This window comes from Rhopilema esculentum, chromosome 14 (assembly GCF_057945365.1).
Source record: "Rhopilema esculentum isolate cy_ngs chromosome 14, ASM5794536v1, whole genome shotgun sequence".
NCBI classification, from domain to species: domain Eukaryota; kingdom Metazoa; phylum Cnidaria; class Scyphozoa; order Rhizostomeae; family Rhizostomatidae; genus Rhopilema; species Rhopilema esculentum.
In genome coordinates this window covers 4,271,613-4,298,623 of record NC_142828.1, presented here as the reverse complement: position 1 = coordinate 4,298,623, position 27,011 = coordinate 4,271,613, and the positions used below count along the sequence as shown (strand labels likewise).

General features: G+C 36.4%; 2 protein-coding genes across 2 annotated transcripts; one reads left to right on the top strand and one right to left on the bottom strand.

Moving 5' to 3' along the window:
* The first annotated feature begins 69 nt into the window (after positions 1 to 69).
* Positions 70 to 20,768, top strand: LOC135696200 (uncharacterized). The gene is made up of 18 exons (XM_065215503.2): positions 70 to 236; positions 965 to 1,050; positions 1,473 to 1,549; positions 2,025 to 2,098; positions 2,764 to 2,944; positions 3,298 to 3,500; positions 4,092 to 4,215; positions 4,361 to 4,478; positions 5,113 to 5,212; positions 5,762 to 5,905; positions 6,273 to 6,351; positions 6,640 to 6,740; positions 7,014 to 7,177; positions 7,345 to 7,500; positions 8,350 to 8,541; positions 9,340 to 12,749; positions 13,838 to 14,139; positions 14,866 to 20,768. The coding sequence occupies exons 1-18, from the start codon at positions 201 to 203 to the stop codon at positions 16,477 to 16,479; spliced, it is 7,161 nt and encodes a 2,386-aa protein (XP_065071575.2). The 5' UTR covers positions 70 to 200; the 3' UTR covers positions 16,480 to 20,768.
* Positions 18,566 to 26,550, bottom strand: LOC135696203 (uncharacterized). The gene is made up of 10 exons (XM_065215507.2): positions 26,391 to 26,550; positions 25,671 to 25,741; positions 24,588 to 24,861; positions 23,854 to 23,896; positions 23,214 to 23,375; positions 22,501 to 22,685; positions 21,514 to 21,792; positions 20,353 to 20,871; positions 19,386 to 19,761; positions 18,566 to 19,023 (listed from the first exon to the last, which is right to left on the bottom strand). The coding sequence occupies exons 1-10, from the start codon at positions 26,460 to 26,462 to the stop codon at positions 18,566 to 18,568; spliced, it is 2,439 nt and encodes an 812-aa protein (XP_065071579.2). The 5' UTR covers positions 26,463 to 26,550.
* Between the last annotated feature and the right edge of the window lie 461 nt (positions 26,551 to 27,011).

Here is a 27,011-nt window from a genome sequence, read left to right as displayed (position 1 = left end):
GCCGTATCCCTGTGACACTGAACAGACGAATTTGATTGGTCAGCGCGTTTGTTCGGTAAGTTCAAAAAAACGAACGAAAGTGCGCAAAGGTTTCAGATCGTCGGTTGTATGTTTATGGCTGCCTATTTTTGCTAAAATTATGTATTCGTTCGTAAGAAAAATCGCCTAGCTCAAATAAACTGCAATCGATTTCCATAAAGATGGATAAACAAAAGACCCAAGCACTTTTCAAATGGGTAAGAATCCTATTCCAATGTAAAACAGCGTATGCATATGGAAATTGTTATGCCGCCAAAATATACTACTACCAGTACTGGTGATTTGTGTGGAAGATTTACATATTTGCAACTTGGCAATTTCCTTTCTTTTTTATAATATTTATATCGATTTCAGATCGTATTAACAACAATAAATTTTAAATTCTGCAATGTTATTTTACAATGTAAACATCCAAGTTCGATGTCCGACTTCAGGATCAATTTCAACTTTTAACATTATTACGACATAAATGCTGTTAATTGATGAATAAGAAAAATCACTCATAGTAATATAATCGGAAAATTATTTGTTAGCCAAGCAAACTCAGATAAACTTAGAGAACAGTTTGTTTCAAATCCCGAATATGTGCACAACTTTTCCTTTTTTGGAGCTGCAAAATTTCAAAACGTTTTTAAATTTTCATGCTCACCATTTTTGTCAATTTTCAGACTCATGTAAAACATAGGCCTGCAAATATATCATAACTCGGTTGTATTGCAATACATTTTGACAACTTCTGGTATATAGATTTTCATTTTTACAAGCGAAGAAAGAATGTTGAAAATATTTCTATATATCTATGTCTTTTCATTTTTTTTATTTAAGGTTCCATTAATTGTTTGCTTCTCCTTCAACAATTTAAACTTTCAAATTGAACACATTGTCCTGGTACAAAATCTTTTTAATTCTTCTCTTGTGTTTTTAGGTTCAAATACTTCTGGATAAACCAAAAATCAATTCTTTTGGGTTATTCGATGATGGTGTTATTCTTTTGGACATTCTTAAACTTGTGTAAGCAGCTTGTCTTTTAAATCTTTGCCTTTTTTCATTCTCCTAATCATCACATTTAGGCTGAGCTTATATAGTAAGCAGTGTATTTGGATTTGAAATGAAATTGTAAAATACAAGACCCTTACGCATTAAAAGACTGAGGAAAACGTCGAGACTGAGGTGCACCTGATTTTATAGATTTGACAGTCCAAGTCAATCATAGACTTACTTATGATGTTTTTCTGCTATAGGAAAACAATAATTTTTGGTAATTAAAGTCCCTATATGACAACTTTACATAGAAAAGATAAAATCAGAAAATAAGATATAATATATTTATATTAAGAAGATTGTGAGAAACTTCCATTTCAAGAAACTTTTCCAAATACATGCCAATCTTACAAACTATTTCAATTAATTTTCTAACATCATCAAATTTAAAGCGATAAAGACTCCTGGACAGACGAATACACAGATGATCCATCTGGGAGACTGGAATGTATTTTCACATATCTTGAAGGTAAATACACCAAATTACTGATTTGATAAATACTTCTCTGTTTCTGATTTTTTTATGGTATTTCCTATCAGGTGGCTTTCTGTGTTCAGAATCTTTTTAAATGACATTCCAGGTTTTCCCTCAGTAGCAATTTGTTGTGAGCCAACTCACAACTATTTATCTTATGTCAGTTTCCTATTCTTTCTTTTCTTGTTAAAATGGATGTTTTGGTTGGCAATTTGAAGATAACTATCTAGATTTAAAGTAGACTCTAAAAAAAGTAGTCTTGCCCAAAACATTATTGGAAATATATGTATAGAGGAAAGTTCTAAATATATTTTAAATGTTTTGCATGCTTCGATTTGAATTTTATATGGCAATAACTATTAGGAGGTGATTATAAATGTAGTCGTGGTAACCAAAGTTGACTGCCATTTTTTAAAAACTATTTTGGAAGAATAAAGATTTTTGAAAGCCCATATTTTTCCTGTTTTAGGATTGTATAAAGATCTAAGAGATGCAGTTAGCAAAACGGCAGTGTTGGCAGGAAATCATTTTGAGACTGCAAAGGTAGATATAATATCAATACTTGAAAGAAGATGTGTTTGCTCAATTCCTTGCATTCATTTTATTTGTAGAATGTTTTGTCTATTTTGCAAAAACTTCTGAAAATCTTTAATTTGCACTCCTATTAGGTTCTGAAGTCTTTTAACAACAACAGAAAAATAAATTTTAGTCCTTTGATCTAAACCATGGACCTCTGGCAAGTATGGCCAATCAAAATTCATTGCACCTTATTTCTGTCTGCATTCAATCCTTTTAGCAGGGGAGAAGTAAACATCTCTTGTAGTAACTTCTAGGTAAGATATGTGTGGATAAATAAAATAGAAACAAAGGAAAAATTGATTTTAAGGCCAGCAGTTCACCTTTTAGAGCAATTTAAGAGAGCAATTTTTAACTCCGTACAGCATTTGAAGAGAGCCTAGAGGGGATAAAGAGCTATGGCTTCCCTCAAATGATTGGGCCTGTCACACTATTTGAATTTTCACACTATTTAAATTTTCACAAATGAAAACAATATTTGCTTTCATTTGGTCAGTAACAGATTGATTGAAACATCAAGTGTAATGGCAATTGGCCATTGCCATCACTGATGATAAAATCGCAAATATCCAAAAAGCAATTCTTGAGAAATCCAAATGAATTTGTTTTACCTTTGACTTACTTTCTTTCAGTTACTGGCAGTTACTCTTGTTGCTGCTGTCAATTCAGAAAGTGTACATGGATTTGTAGAACCAATAATGACATTATCAAAAGCATATCAGATGAATCTTATGTGTCTTATATCAGCCGTAAATGAGAGACCACCAGAACGAGATCTTGGCGAGCTCCTGCATGAAGCATTATGCAGTGCCGGTAGGCTGCCTTACTTAAGCTAAAAATTATCATGTCAGAATCAAAATTGTATGATTTCTCTAGCTTTTAGAATTCATTGAAATCTTGAGTATTTCATTTGATATTGGTACAATGGTGATAGGATATTGATACTGTTCCATTAGTGATGCTAGATCTATTCTTTCATGGCAATGCCTGCTAAGAGCCTCTGTGTAACTTCTTTAGCAGGAAAAGATAAAACCATTAATTTCTTATTAATGCCAATTTGTGAATAACATGTTTTTTATAATTGGTTGACTAAGCTATCAATAAATGTGACTTTCTGTGTGGACTATAGATTGATTTTAACTGTGTTATAAATACTTAATTTTCAGTGACTGCTGAAGAATCCTTACTAATCAAGTCACCTTCAAGTTTTATCTGTTCTCCTGGCTATTCATATTCCCCATTCGCAAGCTTTGTCAGCTCACCAGCTATTAATGGTCATGTACGCAACAACTCACATAGCTCATCAATTGCTGCAGATTCACCCTTCAGATTAATTGGATCACCAAGAGTTGTTGATAGAAAAGAACTGGTAATCATCTGACTTATTAACTTTTTATATTTAGTGTTTTGCTTCTCTATCATTATGTAAATAATAAAATGTGATTATGTAGCAAGGTGCTGTTCAATGCTTTCATAACTGCAGCTCAACACAGCTCATTGACATATCACACTGTCATCAGAACTAAATTTGTATTACAGAGCTGTCCATTCAGTTGCTTCCCGTTTAGCTCTTTGTTATGAAGGAAATATAAATCAATCTGGTAATAATTAGAGGTTGTAGCCCCTGGCCCCCAGCCCTCCCTCCTACTTTCTTGTGTCTATCTAGATTTAAATCTTCACATTTCAGTCTCTCTGTTGCCCAATTATTCACAGTGGCCTTCTTATGGTCAAAAGAAAATTTCCATTCCTGCTGCCGCCTAAGTTTATCCATTTTATTTGCTGCCAAAACAGTCTTAAAATCAAATTTCGGTAGGGGAGGAGTTAAGACTCAATTCAGTACAAAACATTTTTGCTAGGAACTTTCTAAAGACACACTTCTTGTTCTAAGAGAATTTATAGTTTTAGATAATTACGCAACGCTAATTACTACTTATAAACTACTATGTAATTCTACTTGTAGTTTGAAAAGAACAAGCTAAATGTGAGAATTAGAAGACTGAATTCTAGTCTTGCAACACAGCATCATATGATTGATGATCTAGAACATCGACTAGAAGAATCTAAAAAGAAAAACGAAGTACTCGGTATGTATAATCTTGCAAACCCTATGCAAAACCTCCATCTTCTCAGTTGCTAGGTAGAGATACTTTCATGTATGTAATATTTGTTCAAATTAAATTTTAAGAATCGATTTGATGTAAGAATTTTTTGTTTTTTAATTATTTGTAGAGAGCATGAATAAAGATTTGAATTCAAGGATAAAAATTCTCCTTGGATTACAAGATGAAGTATCGTCTCTCAGAATGGTAAAAGTAGAGTTGGATACCAAGGAAAATATCATTGAAAGGTAATATTATGACCATTTTGTTTTCCTTTATTGCACCACATGCATTGATTTCATAGGTGCTTTTTAGCAGATTTTTAGCACTGCAATCTGTAACTTCAACCTACTTAATTAAAGATATGCGAGACAAACCCATACGCAACTTGCTTTCTAACAAAAGTCTGACTCCTGCAAAACTCTCGTTTGGGAAATAGCTCTAAATGATATACCTTTGCTGGAAGGATATGCATCTAACAGCCGAAAGCAGAAGTTGAATGTAAAGTACGGTGCTTGCAAAAAGACCTTGAAACCAACCGTTTCCGTCCACTTCGTCAAAAGCCACCTTGTTTTTGTATTCACCATCGCTTCTTGCCAAAGCTTCCCCTCTCCTCAACTCAACGAGGATCCTTTATACCAATATCATGCAAGTTACGTTCAAACCAGTTTCATAACATTGGAGTAAACCAAATTCACTTGAAACTGGAGAGGTCATAGGTGTGGCTGAGACAGTGTTACAAGAGAATTTGGCCAGCGTTGCATCTTCATTTCTTTTTCTTCATTTCATCTCATTCTGATGCCCAGATATCGACTCCCATTCAAACACAGAGATCTCCCCGACTTTCCATTTTAATATTTGCTGTAATTTTTCATCACTCAGGGTCAATGAAAGATTGGCTAAAGCATTGGAAGAGAAAACACTCCTTTCTGGTGAAGTTTCCAGCTTGAAAACACAATTTGAGGCCGAACTTCAAGAAAAGGTTGGTGGCATTGTTGACTTATTTGTCTTGACAACGCTTAGATTTGGTCAATCATTATTTTTATAGCAATAAATTTTGATAGTCTTCCACTGCACCAAATAAAATCAAAATAGCCCATTCCCCTCTCCAGAGAAATTTTGGACCTGAAAACAAACTTCTGCGTTCATAATATCTTTCGTAATTTTTGTATTTCAAGCTGTTTTGACTTCTTGAAACTTTGCAAAGCGTTTATAGAATTTTAACGAACTACCGACACTAATTACTCGGACCGACAGGCAGTATCGTAAAGGAAGTATCTGATTTTGTTGCCTCTAAAAAGTCTTGCTTCTTTTTTGTGATGTATCACATTTTAGAGACATGTCAAGAAATCGTTTTTTGTTATCAAAAGAAGAAAACTACTTGGTATATATAAAGTACTTAATATCCTTCTTTGGGATCTCTTCCCTCCTGTGCACAATATACTACTAGACTTCTTTAAAGAGACAAACTCCAATCAATGTTTCATTATCATAGTCAAGAATGCTCTAAGTACCTAAAAATCTTTTGCAGACCGAAAAGTTGGATCGCATTCGGAAGGAAATGGATAAACTGGAATCAAGTGAAAATGCTTTGAAGATAAAAAATGCTGAGCTTTGTGATAGCGTTGAAATAAAAGAGGAAGAATTTCGAAGAGTTGTTGGAGAAAAAGATCAGGTAGGATCAGGTTGCAAGACCCAAATACAACACTTAATAAAGTGACCGATAAAGTGTATCTTCTCGAATTCAAAGCCTGGCCACAAATTTGATTCCAAAGTCACCCTTTTGTACTAAAGGAAGCTTTTTTTTATTTAAGAACCATTGAAATGTGTCGAAATCCCATTGACTAAAGTAAAAGGCAAACATCTACCACATTAAAAATCATTTCTAGATAGTACGTGTGATGTTGGGCCACCCCGCCGGTGTGACTATCTCTTGAAGACACGGTGATGCAGAAAGAACAAACTCGGTAAAATTGGTTTTGTTGAGACGTACTGCTGCAACTTGCCTTATGGCCTAACAGTAATCTTTGACTTTCTTATAGCAATGCAAAGAACTGCTGGATCATATCGGCTTTCTAAAAGAAAAACTTGAAGAACCAAATAACAAAGAGGATGCCTTTGGTACGTTTTTTGATAACTGCTAAACATTTTATATTTTGAATGAACGAAAGTAACTGTGAACCTGTCTAATATACTGAGTACTTGTGTTACAAAGACTCAGTTGTACATGTTTTGGTGTACAGCTTAGTCTCTGTAGTATAGTCTCTGTAGTTTAAGTTCATTCTCTGTATTCTATGCTTAGTTTGATCTTCAGGCAAAGGGAAACAAAAATACCTTAGATGCATAGTTTTACTATCTCTAAACCTAGTTTACTGCATATGATAATTATTCTGCGTTTTTGTTTTCTAGTTGTAATTGGTGATGATCAGAAATGCTTGAAGAGTGAGATATATGTAGTTACACTCGAGGAAGATCTCAAAAAGTCTACTGAAGAGCTGAATTTGACCAAGGTATGGGTTTTCCATTAACTCATTTTTGTCAATGATTGTGAGTGTGATTGTAATTATAACTGCGATGATTGTGGTGATAATGATTGTTTTGATTTCATTAGTGATAATGATTGTTATGGTTTCATTGGTGATAATGATTGTTATGATTTCATTGGTGATAATGATTGTTATGATTTCATTGGTGATAATGATTGTTATGATTTCGTTGGTGATAATGATTGCATTTGTGATTATGATTGAATTTTTTATATTGATCGATAATGTTGATTTTAGGAGAAACACGAGAGCGCGAGAAAGCTGATATTGGAGTTGAAGAATGAACTGAATGAAAACAAATTGACCAATGTATCCTTGAGCAATGATCTGGAATCAAAAGATGCTGCATTATGTGAACTGAGAAGTATTTTTGAAAAAGACATGCAAGATGCTAAAGAGAGGTACTGTTACATAAATATTATTTATGTGAAGAATTTCCTCTCATGCATTTTCTTCGCACGTTTTCTATTCTTTGAAGACAGTAGCCTTGAGGTCTTCTTTCTTCACACTTAATTTTTAAATCATAGTAAAGAGAGGGAACAGTCTATTCATGAAGCTTTTGTTTTAGGGAAGAGAAGCATATGTTGAAAATATCGGCACAAGAGTCGACAATCAGTGAAATGGAAGAACAAATGTCAATCATTAAGGATGCTAGTGACGCTTTGAAACGGGAGAAAGAAGAACTACATGTAAAGATGGAGCAGGAGAAAGATTTGTCAATAAGGTATGATTGCTGCCGGATCATTTACTGTGTTTAAGATTGATTACAGATCAACAGGCCAAAATATTAGGATCAGTTGCATTTGAGTAATATGATACGCTTAAAGTAATATAGATACTTTTGAACTTGAAAAGGCAGCAAATGTTACTTAATTTTTAGAAGCCTCTGTAGAACATTTTGTTCAAAATATGCGGATCTGAAATGTAAATAGTGATAGCTATGGTTTATCATTTCCTGTCTTTAAAACTTATATCCTTTCTTTTGTTCGACTGACCGCTACATTACTTGCACACATTGTTAAAGCACCAACACAAAACCCTCCCAGTTTTTCAAGGCTGTTTCCTCTCCTCTCCTCTCCTCTCCTCTCCTCTCCTCTCCTCTCCTCTCCTCTCCTCTCCTCTCCTCTCCTCTCCTCTCCTCTCCTCTCCTCTCTTACAATGTTGGGTAATTTCATTATTGTGCTGACTTATCAAGGGGAAGAATTAAGTGGCATTGAACAACGCATCTAAATAAGGAACAATGTCAATGTCAAAATGCAACAGTGAGATAAACTACTATGTAATCCCAATAACCCGAATGTCTGATAGTTCAAACCTTTGCTAACTCGAGTTTTCGTTAACTCGAAATGTTCTTGCATTCCCTTTGACCCTTTTAAAGTACTTTCGACACTCTAATAACCCGAACATTTCATAGCTCTAACAATTTCCATCCCTCTCTCAGACTCGGAGGCCCGAGCTGTTGGGAAAATGTGGCCATTAGGGACTTCCCCAAAGGATTTCAACAAGGCTATGTTTGCTTTTGTATTTAATTTGTAGTTATGAGTTTCTGATATTTTCATGCTAATGTTGCCAGGTCACTTCATGAAGAACAAATGAAGCTACAAGATGCACAACTTGAAGTAACAAACATCAAATCAGCCAAGGACGACCTTGAAAAGCTATGTAAAGATCAATGCAGCGAATTTGCCAGAAAACTGGAGAGAATTGAAGAGCAACACGAAGTAGACTGCTACAAATTAAAAGAAGATTTCCAGAAGAAAATAAGGTTAGAATTCTTTTCGTAGATTCAGTTGTAAAGACTATTTTTTATAAAATTTGTTTTAATTCAGAATTCACAAAACTGAATCTCATTTTTCTAAAATTATCTATCAGGTTGATTTGCTGAATAGGTCTTCATTTTTAGAGCACTTATGTTAAATTCGAATAGAGCCTGCTAAATTTTCTTGAACAACAAGCAATGACTTTGAAAGGGCATAAAAGGGTGTATCCTTTCTCCACCCCCCCCCCTCCCCTGAGCTTTGAAAACCTTCATCACAAAAAACATTAAAACAGGGAGGGGTTTGGGTGAAGTGCTTAAGTTTCCTTTGTTTTCATTAGCCCTCCTCACGTCCGTTGAATGTGTATCCCCCATTAAAGTTAACAAGTTCGCAGATTTCTGATTTTCAATGTTTGGTTCTTCTTCCTAATAACTCACGCTACCATTTATTTTCTTTTTCCTCGGAAATTTCCGAGGGAGTTATTTCAAAAGCCAGTATATTATATGTGGAGGATTCTGTGAAATTTAAGGTTGTTAAAGATTATATTTGTAAAATTCAGAACAACAAAATCAAACATAATGGAAGATTTTTTTGGAAATTACTTCGTGTTAAATTTAAAGAGAGAAAATGAAAGATTTTCGTAGTCACAGATTAATTTTCAACCTTAAGACAGATGGGCATAGGTATCAACGATCCCTTTTGTTTTTTATAATGCGAAAATTGTCGCTTAATGATTTAAGTTATTCTCGTGACCAAATTAACAATCAAATTTTCGTGTAATGATGTTTATTCTTTTGTATCCTTAGCCTCTTGGAACAGAGCATGGCGGAGAAAACAGCTGCATTGAAACAGGCCCAACAAACCCACAGCCATCTTCTTAAGTCGAAGAAAGCAGATGATGATATATTCTTAGCACGAATCTCTGCCTTGGTAGAGGAAAGGGAGCATGCTGTCTTTTCTGTCAGGTTGGAAATGGACCAGAAGATCAGCGAAGCTGACAAGGACAGAGAGGAGCTTGCAAATGAGCTTGAGACGACGAAGAATGAGAAAAGTGAAGTTGAAGCTGTAAACATGCAACTGCAAAAGACAGTGGAACAAACAGAAACTGAGCTTCAGAAATGTGAATGTCACTTAGAAGACACTCGGCGCATCTGCGAGGAGAAGAGCACGTTGATTGCAGATCTTGAGGCGAAAGTGCAGGAGTCAAGAAGCACAATAAACACATGCAATGCTGAAATCGATTGCCTTACCTTGAAACATCACACAGAAATGGAAAAGGCTCAAAATCTTCAGTGCCAAACTGAAAACCTGAAAAAGAAAATCGATGCGATGTCTAATGAGTCAGAACAGTGCATAAAACAATTTGAAACGACGATTGATAGGCTAAATAAGGAAAACTCCGTTTTGATTAGTACAGTGGAAGAAAAAGAGAAAGAGACCAAAGCAAAATCTGCTGAATTTGATGAACTTAAAAGTAGTTCGGATGTATATCAATCGCAGCTGAATGATAAGATCCAAGCCCTCACTAAAGAACTTGAGACTGTTCAGGAGGAGAAAGTATCCCTCATCACAGAGCTTGATGTCGTGCGTAAAGATTTAGAAGCAGTCAATGGAGATTACAAAAAGTTTATGGAATGCTCAGCGGCGGATTTGTCGATGCAGAAGGAAGAAATTGGTAATCTTAAAGAAAAAAGAGAGAAAATGGAAGAATCAATAAGAAAGATGAATGAAGATCTTTCTGGAGTTACTGTTGAGTTGCATCAAAGAACTGAGGAGGTCGCTACACTCACTGCAGAAAAGGCTGAGCTTGCTGTAATTATTGAGAAAAATGCTAAAGAAAGTAAAGCAGAGTTGTTGTGTTTTGAAGAAAAGAGTAAGGAGGATTTGGAAGCGAAGAAAACCGAAGTGCTTAAGATCGAAGAAAAGTTGAAAAAGCTTGAGGCAGAATGTGAAAAGAAGGTCAATACTGTAATTAGTGATATGGACAGTGTGAAAACCGAAAGAAATGAGCTGGTTCAAAGGTTAAATGATGTGAGTAAGTTACTAGAAGATGAGAAAGCTACAACGAAAATGGTGAAGGAAAAGATGGACAGTACCACTTGTAAATACGAAAAGGAAATCAGTCAGTTGAAAAATGAAAGGATATCTTTAGAAGAAAGTTTAAATCTGCAACTAGATGAGGCAAAAAAAATTATTGAGGCTAAAGAAACAGAACATGCAGGTATTATTAAAGAATTAAACTTGAAATTTTCTCAGCGTGAAGTGGAAATTGAAAGTTTTCAGAAGTCAAATAATATGGAAAAGGGTGATTTAAGCAAAGAATGTAACAGTTTGAAGGAAGAGCTACTAAAGTCAACAGGAAGTCTGCATGCTGCAATCGAGGAATCTAAAAGGAAAGAGGAAAGTTGTGAGATTCTTAAAAGGGAAGTAGAAGCAATTTCTATGAAGATGAAACAAGATGCCCAAGAAATGACTGAGAAATGGGAACTTGAAAAGAAAAGGCTTGACGACCAAGTTGAGACTGAAAAAGAGAGCGTCAAAGTTTTTCAAGCTAAGTGGGAAGAGCAGAAGCGCTGTAACGAGGCGGACAGAAGTGAAGCAGCGAATCTAAAGTCGTTCTTTGAAAAGCAACGATCAGAGAATGAAGAAGAGGTAAAATCGTTGACAGAAACGCTGTGCAAAGAACGGGAAGGTTTTGGTGAACAGCGTAAATCGATGGAGAAGGAGTTAAGTGCACTTAAATTAGCTTTGAAGGAAGAAACAGAAAGTAAGGTTAAGCAGTTGAAGGAGCTTGAACTTGCCATTGAGAATATTCAAACAGAAAATGGAGAAGGACTGAAGGAGGTTATCGAGAAAGCAAGTCATGAAAAAGAGGAATTACTCGATGAAAACAGGAAATTGATTTGTACGATTGACGAAGAGAGACAGAAGAAAATTGAGATTGCTAACCAGGTAGAGTTAGAAAGGCAGGAGAAGCTTGAGCTTGAAAAGAGGTTGGATCTTATTATCAGTCAAAAGGAAGAGGAGATTACAAAATTGCAAGATACTCAAAAGTGCAATTTAAAAGCCTTAGAAGGAGATAAGTACCAGTTAGAAAATCATTTATCTATCACAAAGGAAAGATTGAAATTGGCAGAGACCAAGCTTAAAGAAGAGTTTCGCCGTGTTGAAGATATGAAGAATGAAATGAACACGCTTGTAGAAAACAGTGGAGAGGAGGTAAAATGTCTTATAGCTAAGCATGACGCAGAGAAAGAACAGGTGCTCAATGAATTCGATGTTCTAAAAGATGAATTTAACGTAGTTAAAGGTGAGCTTAAAGCAGTGAGTGAGCTGCTTAGCATCGAGAAAGAGAGTACTTCTACTTTGCAAAATAAAATTGAAAAGATCATCAAAGAGAAAGATGAAGAAATATCAAGTGTAAAAGAAAATCTAGAAAGTCAGAAAAAATCTGCTGAGAAACAGCTCCAGGATTCTGAAAAAGGTATCCAGGCTATTGAGGAAACATTATCAGAAACTAAAGCGCTTCTTGAAGCAGAAAAGAAGAAATATGATCAATTTGAAAACGAACATAGGGAGGTCTGTGAAAATCACGAACGTGTAAAGAAAGAAATGCTACTAAATTTTGAGACAGAGAAAGAAAACCTGATGGAGATGCTCGAAAACCAGGCTTCTGGTCTTCGTGAAGAATTGGAGACTGTATCCACAAAGTTTGATGAAGAAAAAATACGTGCTGCAGAGCTCTTAACAGAAAAGGAAAATGAGTTGAAGTGCCACCAGGAGGAAGTTCAAAGGTTTCAAGAAGAACTGAAATTCGCTAGAGAATTGAGTGAAGAGTTAAACATAAAAGGTCAAGAAGAGAAAGAAAGAAGAGATTATTTTATGAAAAATCTTGAGGATGATTTGAACGTGAAGACTACTGAGTATGCAAAAGAGAAAGGGGAGCTGATGTCTAAATTGGAAGCTGTTGACAAGGAATCTGACGCTCTACGGGTGAAGGTTGAAGAGCTTAACAACAAATGCAAGGAATTGGTTGGTCAATACGAAATCAAGACGCAAGAAGCAGAAGAGGAGAAAGAAAGGATCCTTGAATTGAATGAAAAGATCAAGAATCTCCAGACACAGTACGATGCAGCATTGAATTCCATGCTTGATTCAAGAGAAGATGAAAACAAACTTGAACGTCAAAAGTTTAAAGACGAAATTGTAGATAGTGGTAAGTTATTTAGTAATTCAAGCAGTTCAGACATCTGAGAATCCATACCTTTCGATTTCATTTTCACAAACTTTCTGCAAAAAACTGTTCTCTTATTTTTCTTGAGAAGTTTATGTCTTGGCAGATTGGATCTTTGAAGGGAATGTCGCTATGTTTTGCATCAGCGCGTTCTCTTTTAAGATATTCTTGCTTGTCTGTAATAATCTATTATTTATCTATCTTCTTAAAGAGGCATCAACGCGAAAAAATTGGCGTCGCCAAAACGCATTTTTCGTCGTTCTAGTTTGTTGTGTGAACGGCAAAGATTATCACAAAAAGGCTCATTGTTGTCTGGAATACAGAAAGGGGGTCCAATTTAGGGGAAGAAAGTTGAAGCGAGCAAGGGTACGAGTGCCTGCGAACGCGGGTCGTCTGGAGGCCGATATCCGAAGATTTAAACGAGTGTGTGATTGTCGTCATGCTCGCTGAAAATTGAAAACAATCTAATTTTAAACGAACATGGCACAGAAAGGATGAAAGAGGAAAAACCGTTTTCTATTCTGGACAAGGTCTCACCAATGAGGGTTAGCAAGTAGTATAATTCTACCATACATAGGTTTGAATACCATTCTATTCATTTTATAACGGGAAAGTTTAGCATCTAATACCTAGTAGGCCTAGAAGAGGTCGGTTGGGAGCGGTTCGAAATTCTATTTTGACTGATTTAATTCTTTCTTGGTTATATTAACCATTTTAATTTCATCTACCGCTAGGCAGAAGCTTGCTGTGTGCCGAGAATTCCCCAATCGACCGAAAGCTTTCACAAATATTTTCGGATTTCACATGATCAATCGATTATTTGTTGATGACCATCGGACCGTAAAAATACTTGGTTACCAAAAATTCAATCACTCTGGTTTCTTTCGCTTGTTTCTCGCATCATGTATGTGATATGAAGCACGTAAAACTTTTTCGGTAGAACTTTTTTCCCCACTTCATATGACCAAAATTTTTTTGCAATTGTCGGGGGGTCGAAATTTTGCGTTGGTGTCTCTTTAATTGTAATGTTTCTATAAGACATATTCAGGCATTTCTTGCCTTTTTTGTAGAGTGCCGAATCGCTGAAATAGAGATGAAATCTGAAGAAGCTGTCAGCGCTCTACAAGAAAAATTGGAAGAGACTTCACGTGAGAGAAACCAGATAGAAGCTGAAAAGATTGATTATCAGTTGAGGCTGGTAGAGGCAGAGAAAGCGAACCACGCCTTCGAGAAAGGGATTGATGCACTAAAGGAGAAGATGAAGGAGGAAATGTCTCTGAAGGAGACAGCATTCGCAAAAGAGAGAGAAGTGCTTCAGACTTTGGCAGATCGTGTTAGCAAGGAAGTCGAGATCAAGAACGAACAGCTACAGGTAAATGCAACAATTGTGTCTGAATATCCGAATTATGTGAGAGAAATGACTAGAACAAAGGCTATTTTTTGTCGGTAAAAGTACTGTGGTGGTATTGAGCAAAAAGTGTTGGTAGCAAATTTGTTAAGGTTTTTGACGGAGCGGAACACCATTTTTTAATCAAGCTCTTACGTAGCCTTCAAACATTGCTAGCTTGTTCTATCGGGAATTTCTATGAATGCAGTTTTTGGATATTTGCAAATAGAGATTAAACTATGTATCCGCATTGTTTCATTTGAGTAACGCGATAATGTGGCTTCTGAAATTGCTTCTGAAACAGTAGTGAAAATAGAAAGAAGCAAAAATGAATTAACAACTAACCATATTACAGGGATTCTTATTGGTGAATTTTAGATTGGGAGATCTTGATTCGAATATTGAATTTATGGAAATGGTAGTTTTACAAGGATCGATGATCTCTTTACAAATAACGTCTAAAAAAATTATAATAAGGAAATAGAATCACCAGGATTCCAGATTATAGCAAATGGGCGATTTTGAAAATTTGCTTTTATCCGGGCCTGAAACATTCAAACTTGTGGCTTGCTGTTACAAGCTCTCTTTTTACCTGTGTTTTTCCTGCCTTCTTTAATCATATCCCTTTATTTTTATTCGTATTTCGATTTGCCGTACACTTATCGTAGCTAGTTGTATCCACTCTTCCAATTTTACCTTTTCCAATTCCAGAAATATGAAGCGAAAATACAAGCTATGGAGAATGACTTAGAGTTCACGAAGTCGAAACTGCAATCAACAGAAGCAGAGATGAAGAACAACTCTCGTAGCTTGGCCGTTGACGAAACAGATGGAGAGCACATTAGGTCTGCTCACTCTAAACGACGCCGAACGATGCTGCCATGTGACTTTGGCACGATTGGTAATGATTCGATTGTAGGTCTTGACGACCAATCAACGCTTATATGCGATGACCTGACGCTAAAAAGATCACCAAGCTTGCGATCTCTTAATATGAATGAAGAAGAGAAATTTGGAGGATCAATTACGTCACTAGAGAGTGTTGACAGCATCAGAAGCACGTTTTCGCGAACGCGAAGTCTCCGTCGACAAAGTGGAATTTCGTTTGGCAACCCTCGACGAAAGAGCCTGCTGTACATGGCAGGGAGGACACCGCCTGAGCGACGCACAACTCTCTCTATTCCAGTGCCTCATCTTCCAGCCTGTCAAATGGAAGACGAACCGGACATTTTGGAAGACAAAGGCCTGAGCAGTGCTTTTGAACAAACAGCCAAGCCAACTAACTTTGATAGTGAATGGGATCGCATGAGTGAATTAAAACGTCGAAACACTTTATGTCTTCCGCATCTGAAGTCATCGTATCCACTAGAAGTCATCAAAGCAAAGGAACTCAATAGCACAAAAGATGCTGAATATGAAACCACTCTCCGAAATGGCCTTGATAACACCACATTGACGGACTTAAATAAAACTAGAAAGAGGCCTTCAAACGAAACTGCGGTCAGCCAGCAGTCAAAACAAAACCGGTTCGAGACGGCAAGCTTCGCAAACGCGTCAACGCGACACATTAAATCAGATTCAAATATATCAACGCGTTCAATGAAGAAGCAAGTTTCGGGTTCAGTTTGGGGCGACGTTTCCCGAATTAAAGAGGAAAGCATTCAAGATTCTACCTGCGATCTGAGGCGGGAGAGCATCGCGTTTACCGTTTCTTTTGATAAACCCGACAATAAAAAGATGAGGCGAATGCACAAAAACGAGGCCAGCGAGGATTCAATGGAAAAGACATTGGAGGCATCTAATGTGAAAGATACTTCAACGCGTTATGTTAAATCTGATTCAAACATTTCCACTCGGTCCATGATTAGGCAGGGCTCGGAAATGATATGGGGCGATGCCTCGCGAATCAAGGAGGAAAGCGTCCTTGATGCCACCAGTGACCCTAGGCGAGAAAGTGTTGCGTTTACCCTTTGTTTTGATGAACCAAACAAAAAACTGAAGCCGCGCGCAAGTATGAGAAGATCGCGCGGATCATCTCATTTATTTACTGGTACAAGTACTGAGTCACTGTATGCTTCACAAGAGTCTATTGCTGCAAGACTTGCTGGCAAAATGTTGCCAGGAAAAGACAAAGAGAAAAATGCCAAAAAGCCGACGGGTAAAGAAAACAAAGGGGAAAATCTTCAGAAAGGGTCATCCAATGCAACGCCGCTTAAAAGATCTCAATCAGATAAGGCAACTTTGAAATCACGCACAAGTAACTTACGAAAGTCAATTAGAAAGTCGATATCATCAAAAGTCCGTGGTGCAAAGGCAGCCCTGTGAAGAAATGAAACTTGCTTCGATCTTCTCAGTGTGTATGATGCTCTTAGTCACGTGTAAATATGGATTTTTTGTGGATGGTGTTAAGGTTTTCGTGAACCAAGGCAGAGAAATGTTTAATATGTCGGTAGCTTATGATATGTAGTTTCTTTTGATTACCCATTCACCCTATGTTGATCGTTTGTACAAAATTCCACTCTACAAGAGTCAATTTTTTAAGTTCTTATTAAATGACTGCCCAGGAAACCCCACATCAACTAGTACATTAGGGGCATCTTTGCATGCATCCTAACTCGTACCCAGATCTGATAAGCACATGGCTTCATCGATAACTTCCCATGTGCGTTAACCTTACTCTACTATAAAAATACAACGAACAGTGTGTTTTTAAAATAAACTTTTTTGGTGATTGTTACATTTTGCAAATGTCATTTTGGCGTGAAAATATTTTGTGTTGCATTTTCCTTTTCCGTGTAAATAGCGATTAAAAAGCACTGATAGATTTAGGGGGAAATTACACGTCTGTAGTTATTGTAGAATAGAAATACAGTAGTAACGGGCTCCCGTTCTTCGCTATCGATCCTTGATAATTCCGGATCAGTTTGTTGGGCGCCAATTGACCGTTGCAGCTAAATGTTCCGTTTGACTAGATGTTTTAGGGATCACTCTATTGACTCGGTGACTGTTTCAAATTGTCACATCGGTATTGAGCAGTTGCAGAGACAAGTTCTTATGGATTATTTACGCGAAGAACATTTTTTTAAGATAATTTAATGTTTGCTTTGGGTGTTTTAAAGTATATTAGCGTATGGTATAAATGATGTTGTATTTTCTTGCTGGGATGTCTCTCGAGTTTTTTTGTTTTAAATAGAAGAAACATCATTTCCTTCAGTCGTCAGATGGGCAGGCATGAATAGCTAAGCAGTTTCGGTCGATTTTCAAATTATTCAAGCTCAGTTGCCTCTTTTCCCCTGAAACAATATTTGAAAAACACCCCAGCCATCATAGTTTCAAAAGTAAATGACATTCGAATGGTGCATTTCTTCAGTGAGTGACTTTGGAGGTTAATTCAACATGAAGTAACAATTTTATAATCTTTTAAATGCTTAGGCGTCACAGATCTGAATCATGCAGAATACGAGAATCATGTCTTACCAAAACACAACGCAAACTTATCTTAGAAAAAACTTACTAAATTGAAAAACGTTTTCGCCATTCTGACATCAGCCACAGGTGCTGTGATTTGCTTACGTGATATTGTCTCGCTTTTCCCGCCACAGCCTCGGACTGAGAAGACCTCGTATCCGTGTAACTTCGAAATCGTAAATTTCTTGTTATCTGTACAAAACACTGGATTAATGGTAACAAGTCGATAATTCCAGTTGAAGTCTGGATCCCGCTTTCTTTCACTTCCTGAAGTTATTTTCTTACAGTTTTTATCAATTATATTGTAATGAAATGACCATCGATACGTTGAATTAGACCAAGTAGACTGAATAAAAAAGGTAACTTTTTGAAACTTTTTCAAATAACAAAACACAAAATAGATTATTTAAACCACATAGACATACGAACTAAGCGAAATTATTTCATTGTCTGAAAATCAGATTTCAACAATTTGCAACATAGGAAAACGTTAATGTGTTTGAAGGATCTTGGAACTTTGTCACACGGATGAAATTCTCACTACAATATCTAAGCAAAGCCAACAGGAATTATTTTCGAAAACCGCTCTGTTGCCTTTCAGATGATTTTTGAATTCAACATAGACAGACTTGTATTTACTATTTCCATGAAGTCGCAGAAAATATGCAATCAGATTGAATACAAGTAACATAGCAGTTGTGGCCTTGCGTGTCAGGAATGTATCTCAATCAAAAATTATTGATAGAAGAGAAGTTTCTATGACGAAAGGCTTTGGTAGATATTAGAAACATCATAGCAATTTGAGTGTTTCCTTTGCCTCAAAATATTGGGAGTTGTCCCATGAAGTATTCGTATTCAGCACCAGAAATGTTACCACAAAACGTTCTGCTTGTCTCTATAACACTGCACTATCACAAATCATTTTAAGCTAACATAAATTTATTCATTCCTTAAAATCATCTGCATTTTCCGATGCCACAAACGCTAAAAGAAAGTCAGATGCTTGCTTCGTTTCTAAATATGCCCTAGATTCTCGTAACCAATCCGAGGCTAACTTCCTTGGCAAACCTTTTAATAAGCTCATAAATTTCACAGCAAGTTCCAAATCTCCGCTATCGATACAGTTCTGTGCTTTAGCTAGTACTTCATACGGGGTGATTGCTTCTGGATCCACATCATTCGCTATATCTCGCTTAGCTTGGGTCTCGAAGACAACGAATGAACGAACAGTCGACAGCAAGTACGTCCATAGAGAAACATTGTCACCAACCATCGCCACGCGCTTGCAAATGCTTTTAACATCGGCAAAACGGCTTTTCAGTCCTTCTTCGGTGCAAACCCCGTCCACAATGGCGATTTCTGGTATCGTTCCAAGGACAAACTGCACAGTTTCGTTGTTATCTGCAACAAACACAAAAGCCAGATTGGAGAGATTTACACGATTCAATAATTGAATCTCAAAACGTGCACAGGGTCTAATACGATTAGAATCTTTTGGGGTACGTGCACAGAGTTTAAAATGATTAGAGTCCTTTGGTGCGCACCTTTTTAGGGTTGGAGAAAATTGGCAAAATTAATGATAGTGATTCTTTAAATCATGTATCAAACCCATTTAGGACCAATATAGATGAATGAATGAAATAATACCTACAAGCACTTTTCTGCATTACTTGTGGTTTGCTGTCACTACTGTTAATGCCATGGTTTTAACTTGACCGTACACTGTCATGCTAAGTTAGAAAATGAATTCAAAAAAGTCTTACCTGCTAGTCTGGCTATGGCAGAAATTTCAGGCATGAGGTCCTTTGTTCTACCACTATGCAACTCTTCACTCAAAACAGATCCTAAAGACTGGACAGCAAGCCATAACTCGCGGGATTTTCTGTTCCTCTTCTCAACATCGATCACTGAATCTATCATTGACTCAACACCGCGTAGATGTGAAACTATTTTTGCCATTTCGTCACTATGAACCACCTTTTGCCTGGTCAACTCTCCGTCCAACCTGTCTTTGTGCTCCGTTGCAAGTTTCTCAGCTTGTGTTTGCAGCATGTCTGTCAAGTGGTCTCTATGTGCAGCAGACTGGCGCTTCAATTGTTTCCGGATCTCGTTTTCAAATTCTTCAAGAAGATCAGCCTCCTATTTTGGAGGAAATCAACCCAGATTTATTCACAAACATATCGGCAAACATACAAATGCTAATTATCGACATATCTGTTTATCGCTACAAATTTACATAACTGGAGGCATATTGGCCGCTTAGGTCTGAGACCAACGATGACAACTTGACACGGCATAATTCTATAACTTGTTGACCAACCGAAACAATTTCCCTAGCCCTTCTACAGAGACGTTTAAGGAACCTTTTATACAAAGTACATATTCCAGCAGACTTTTCCAAAAATAAACCTTTTGAATGCTAAATATTCAAAAATAATAAGCATTATTCATATAAACTATTCGCATGATAGGGATATTTAGTGAATAAAATTCGTTGATTTTCAACATCATTTTCTATTATGATGTACAGCGAACGATAAATGATTCTTTAAATGGTCTCATCTTTATATCCACTTCCCCTATAGCCTGCATCGCAGGCTACTTCCCCTAAATATATAGCTTTTATCCATATGTGTTGAAGACAGCCAGCGGTCAAATGAAAGCAAAAGACAACATACATGACTAAATCTAAAAGAATGATATAATTTCTTGGTCAACTATTTTGCTTACCCTCTTTTGCAAAATAACCTCGTATTCCCTCTTGATCTTCTCTTCTTGCATTTGCAGTTGCGCATGCGTCTTCTCCTCTCCATCTCGACGCTCAACCTGCAAAGCCTCTTCGAGTTTTCTTTCCCCTTCGGCCCTTGCTTTATCCATTTCCTGCTTCAAAAGATCCACCTTTTTCATTGCATAAGTTAGCAAAACGTCTTTAAAAGGCAACGGAGCTTGAGCCTCTTTTTCCTGCTGATAAACAGGTAATTCCTCTGATGATGACGTCATGATAAATTCTTCTTTCATAGCATCTTTATTGACCATGTAATCCTTTGCCATTTTCACGAGAACTTCACTGGACTGCTTAACATCCTCTGTCACTTTGATGAGGTCAAGAGAGGCCTTCGTGGCAGCATCTTGCGCCAAGTCAGCCAGTTCACTAGGACCAGATTTCCTGACGCTTTTGATCATCTCATAAATAGCTTCAATGTTTTCTTGCAATTTGTGTTCTGCATCTTTTGCTTCGTCCATTATTTCCTGGAAAATGCAGAGTTAGATTGTGAAACTTCCGGGAAAAAATACAAGAATCAGTCCAAACAGCACGATTTTAATTGAATGGTACCCTGGGTCAAGCCATATGTCCTTTGTTGAATTTAGCTAATAATAAGTCAAGTTGCCACAAGTGGATGCAAGCAAAGGAAAAAATAAATCGTATTCCTAAGATAACCAAAGCTACCACGTAAGTTGTAACCAATTCCTTGGATCTGTAAGGCAAGTTTAGATATTCGCTGTAACCATATATTTAAGCAACTTTTTTTAAACAACTATTAACAACTTAAATGAAACCAAATTATTTTAGATTGAGAAAAAAGATACCACTAGTCTTTAGTGTTAAACATCGAAACAGGGGTAGGATACCGCATTCAATTAGCCAAAGCCCTATAACCGAGAAAAGCATATAACCACTGGGTGGGCTGTGTACAACAAAACAACCAAAGAAAAAATTGAAATCTTTCATATTTATGAGATTGTGATATAAAACAGCTGCCATAAAGATTAAAAGACGCGATCAGGTCTTCATCATAGTCAAATTGAAAAATAAATAGAGTTAAAAATATAAAGGTTCCAAAAAAATTCAAGCACTCCAATCCCTATGTTAGGTGACTGGAGCGCACATACCTGTGACGCATGCTCTAAAACAGAAGCTGCCTTCCATTCAGTGTCGAATGCCTCTCCCGTCTCCTCGACGGCAAGCGCTTTCTCAAGCTGACTCGTGTATTGCTGCAACTGTTCCGTTGCAGCAGTGTATTTTTGAACAGCATTATCGTGCATTATCTGCAACTTTTCTACGTATGTTTGCAATAGCACTTCCATTGCCCTTTGATCAACAAGTTCATTGACCCTAGCGATTTCATCCGTATCTAGCTTTTGCTCAAGGATTTCCTTTGGTGCCAACTCCTAAAAAATTTATATATAATGCAACAAAGGCTAACCTGGATCAACCCAGAAGAGATGTGGTTTGAAATGAAGAGAGTTGCTCTAGTAAAAAAATATTTCAAAAAACGTAGGAGAAAAAACTGTCCGTTTATCCAAGGGACTTGAGTCCATCATTTCTACTAGACTGCGTCTAGCCTTATTGGTGATTTGATGAAAGAAATGACAAAACAGCGCTAAAATTTGGGGATAAGAGTGGATTAATGAAGGCATCAAGCCTGATCAGCCCAGAAACTTTCCCTTTTGAAAAAATCTGCATGTTTTAAAACTGAGATCTTTTAGTGTGTACTATGACCCGGAAAAGAACCATTTCCAAAATCTATTTTGCTTAAAAAAGCTATTTGAATAATGTGATCATAAAACCAAAAACATACGACTTCTATCGGAAAACCTTTATTAAAGGAAAATAAACGTTAATCATCAAATCAAGCAAAGTGAGAATCAAAGAGTTGATATATTAATTCAAAATCCACTGCATTTTGCAAATACTACGTGGAACAGAGTTGTTGATGTCACCTATCAACATTTTCAATTGATTCTCTTCACTTCACCTTCAACTTCACTTTGCACAACAGAGCCTGCTTTCATCTTATCCAAGATCTTTTCAAAATACCGAGAAATGTTTTGGGCAATCGTAGACAATACAAAACATTCTGCAGATCTTATCCTTACCTCAGTTGACGAAACCTCTACTGATTCCGAGACCGTCTCCTCAGTTGAGGCTTCTTTACTAACTATTTCAGCAGCAGTGATCCCAGCGGCAGTAATGGCCACCAACTCGTCACTCGGTTCTACGACAGGATCTTCTTTCTTCTCTTCCTCGGCACCCTTCTTCTTTTTCTCTTTTGTTTTTTTCACTGAAATAACAAATTGCAGTAATATTTATCTATAGCCGCAAAACAAGTTTGCATTTTGTTTTTTGCAGCAAATGGAAAATGTTACAGAAGAAGCTGTACAAAATACGATTTGCAAGGTTCTCAATCTTATGGTGATCAAATTTCTATAACGATGTTTTTGCATAGAAATTTCGCATCTTTACTGCAGTTTTCCTATCAATATTGTTGAGAAACTACTGGTGGTGAAGGCTTTGGTTTTTCGCCACGATTCGAATGGCCCTGACAAAAGTGTTTTAAGGGCAAAAGTGAGCCCTGCAAATTACATCGCTGCTAGAAAGAATCTTGAAACCGGGGTTTTAGCTACATGAAGAAATCAAAGAAAATATGCCATGAGGATAGAGCCAACAACAATTATTTGGTATTATTTAAAAATATGAATTGAAACCTTGACAGGAATGCATTGCACATTTACTTCATAAAATTTAACCTTTACACATTTTCTCGAAGAAGTGGTCTTGATGGGCAATTTTAAATGGACTATCTAATCACCTTTCGGTTCCTTCTTTTTCTTTATCTTTTTCTCCTTTCTTGAATTTGCATTGCTGATATCGAGATCAACTGATGACACCGCAGCTTGATCATCTATCGTTGTTATGACAACCACGTTATTTCGTGCCGGACTTTCCACTACCTCAACCTCCTTTTCTTCCTCTGTGCAGAAGATAAGATATAAACACCCTTAATATTGTCAACAAAAAGAAGAGATACAAGCCCATGTTAGCCAATGACTTTGATGATAATTTCTGTAGCAAATTTTGATGTCTGTAGCAAACTCCTGCAGATGCCATTTCACAGTCACATCATCAATTCTTGATAACACAATAAAATCATCCAGCTGAGGCAATCTCATATCTAAATCCACGAATTAGCATTATATTGCCCTAATCAACACTACATTAAGATCCTATTGAAATAAATTACAAGAGCAGTGATTGCTTGTTAGAATAACAGTCTTCATAAGAACAGCTGTAAATTCTGCTCTATTGTTCAAGCTTAATGACCACAAAGCATTGGTGTCGTTAACATAAACAAAGCTGTCTTGCAGCTGTTTTGTGAACCCACAAGTCAAAAAACTGCTTTGTTATCCTATATGACAAACAATAGTTGCTCCATGGTTAATATAACCTACCAAAAAGGGCTTCTTCTCCATGATGTGACTCTTGTGATGGGTCCTGCAATAACAAAAGAACATATTCTATTGCGAAACCTGATAATGATTCCCACTGTGGATATGATGAAAAATCTCTGCTTCATCAATACACTGAACTAAAGCAGAGTTTAGAGTGTCTTGCCCCACCAGCTCTTGGTTATCAAATATAATTTGATGCCATCTTTAGCCCCAGAATGGTATTTTTGCTGATGGCTTTGTAATGGAAGAGCAGTCTTTTTGCTCATATTACAGCTACATTTAAAATTTTATCTGAATATATATCAATCAGATGTTGACTCAAGAGTAAACCAGATAAAGAGGCTGCCTAAAAAATGATCCAACAAACTTTACAGAACACAAGACTCTTTAAAAAGGCATCATTTTTAAACTTGAAAATCTTATCCCAAATAGACTTATTCCAAAGAGATTTATCCTATTAGATAGCTTCAAATTATATAGCTCAGATTATATAACTATACCTCCTTGCCTTTTTGTTATCTCATTTTGCATTCTGTACCTTGTCCGTTTTTGCTTCTAGTATCTAATGTCTTGATTGTACTCTTGTTTTTCTAGTTTCTTTACAATTTTAACTGTTGCTTTCCTAGTCTTTTTTCCAGGTGAGGGTGAGGAGCATTCCTCAATATATCATAACATCTAATTACCTCAATTTTTTGTAACTATATGGCTACTTGAAAGTATGTTAAAACTCCTACCTCTGTTAAAACTGATTCTGTAACTTCTTTAATAAAGTCTCCATCCTTCTTTAATGGAAGAAGGCTTTCAAATTCATCTCCAACCACTCCAGAATCTACAACTGGTGCTTCCCTTTTTCCATAGATTGATGATAAAACTGGCTTTGCAAATGGGACCTTGTTTTCAAAGTCATCCCTTATTTGATCATTTCTACCAGCATAAAAAATTGCAGATCCAATAGCAGCACCAGTTGCAATGACACCAGAAACAGCAAATTTCAATGCATGGAATCCACTGCAAGCAATGGGGAGATGCAAAAAATTATAAAGACCATTGGAGAAAAAATGTTTAACAGACTCACAGACTCAAAAAGAATACTTGCAGTGAGGTAGATAGAATGATGAAAACAAAGAACATTGAAGTGCACTAAGTAAGCAAGAATAAATAAGCAATTATTTGGTTAAGGAAACATGGTTTTTACGAGGCAACTCAAAGGTGATAGCCACATTGCTTTTGCAACATTTCAACTTCTGAACATATCATTTTTAAAATCACAGAAAATTTTACATATACTCTTCTTTGTATTGAATGAACCAAAGTTTGCATATAATTCTAAAAAAAGCATTATAAATTTTGATCAATTCTAAAGAGTTAAAAACTATTATTCAAAGATGAAACACTGGTATAGAGTAAGTGACTGTGTAATAAGATCTAATACAATCATCTGGGGTTGGTATAGCACCATTTGTGTAGCTTTTGACAAGCCCTGCAGTTTTTCTTGTCACTTGCATGCCGTATTACAAAGACAGTTAAGACTGTAAATCTGCCTCCACCCCCAGGGCTTTGTTCCACGAAAAAGTGCAGTAAAAACCTTGCAAAATATCAAAATCATACAGGAAGTCGAATAAAACAAATAGGAAGCAAAACAAAGGAGTCTAGAATCATCAAAGAGCATAACATTAATGACTTGAAGGGCTCTTTGGGTCAAACAAGAAATAAAGATATTGCATGATTCTAGTCCTATAGTTCCATATGTGTGACATTGAGCCAAAAACATTCATTTGAAAACATCAACGTTGCAGAAAATAATAGGGTCAAATTACCTTCGTCCTGCAGCTGCAATATTTGTTCTAGCAAATGTATCTTGGACTTTCTTTTCCTTCCTTAAAAGGATCTAAAAGAGACAAATATTATATCTTTCAGGATGCATTGCTAATAAACCATGACTTATGATAATTTTACAGCAACCTTGCGAGAGTCTCATGTATGAAGAAAGCTCAGAAATGAGGGCAGCTGATAATTTTTTCTGGCTGAGAAATATGATTGGTCAATTGAATCTTGAGGCAATATTCATTTTGTAATGGCTAAATATAACTTTAAAATGACTTGTATATCTGGTCATAGACCCAAGAGTTATATTTTAACTTTATATTACACACAACAATTTGTTTGATTTCAGATAAAATATGTATGCATTAAGTGTTTATTAAACAGGAAAAAATGATACCGGCCCCAAAGTATTTGTAGCATAAAAATGGTTAAAGAAATTAAAATTTGCATAAGAAGACAGGTCAAATCATTGCTCCATCCCACATCTTCACGCGCGTGAATTGTCCTTAGGATGCTCCTGCAGATGATTCATTCATTTGCCTTTTTGGGGCAGCTATTTAGGCTAGAATGAATTACACTCAAAGAGATATTCATATAATTGTTGTTGCAAACATAGACTTTGATGAGCTCATGGAGGCATGGATTATAAAATTGTTTGCCAACAATTATTGACTTAAGCAAGGGGTAAGAGCCAAGCCATTAAATTGACTTACCCTATCAGCTGTTCGGTTGGATCCACGTATGGCCTTTGATGCAGTGGTTGTCCATCTGTTTGCTCTATACATGGCATTCGATAAGAACGGTCGCCAAAAACTTGTGAGCGCCTGTAAGTCAGAAGTATGGATGGGCCTAGCCTATTGGATAGGCCTCGTTCTACTTTCCTCCTTCGTTGCTGTTTCGGTGCTCTTTTTTAAGTCATCAAGCAACCGTGCTCTTTATAGTTAATCAGTTCATGATACTGGTAGTTTCAAGTTTCCAATTATCGCCAAATTTAGAATTTAAGTATAAAACATAAGTGCTGGGCAATTTTAGGGCCTTTGAGTATATTTTGAAGCATAAGAACCTTTAGCTTCAAACATGATTCTGAATCCGTTGGAATGATTCCATGTAAGTCCGATTGTCTATTTTCCATGGAAAAAATATTTTATTTCTTGAATTCTCCTAATAAACAGAATTATATTATAAAGTACATACAGTCGAGCTCGCTTATTTCACTTTTTGCACTTTAAGTCACATTGCCACTGCCGTTTACTACACCATGATAATATTAATTTAGAAAAATACTTTTTTGGGACACAAATTTGCATAACTCACAACTGTCCAATTAGCTCCAC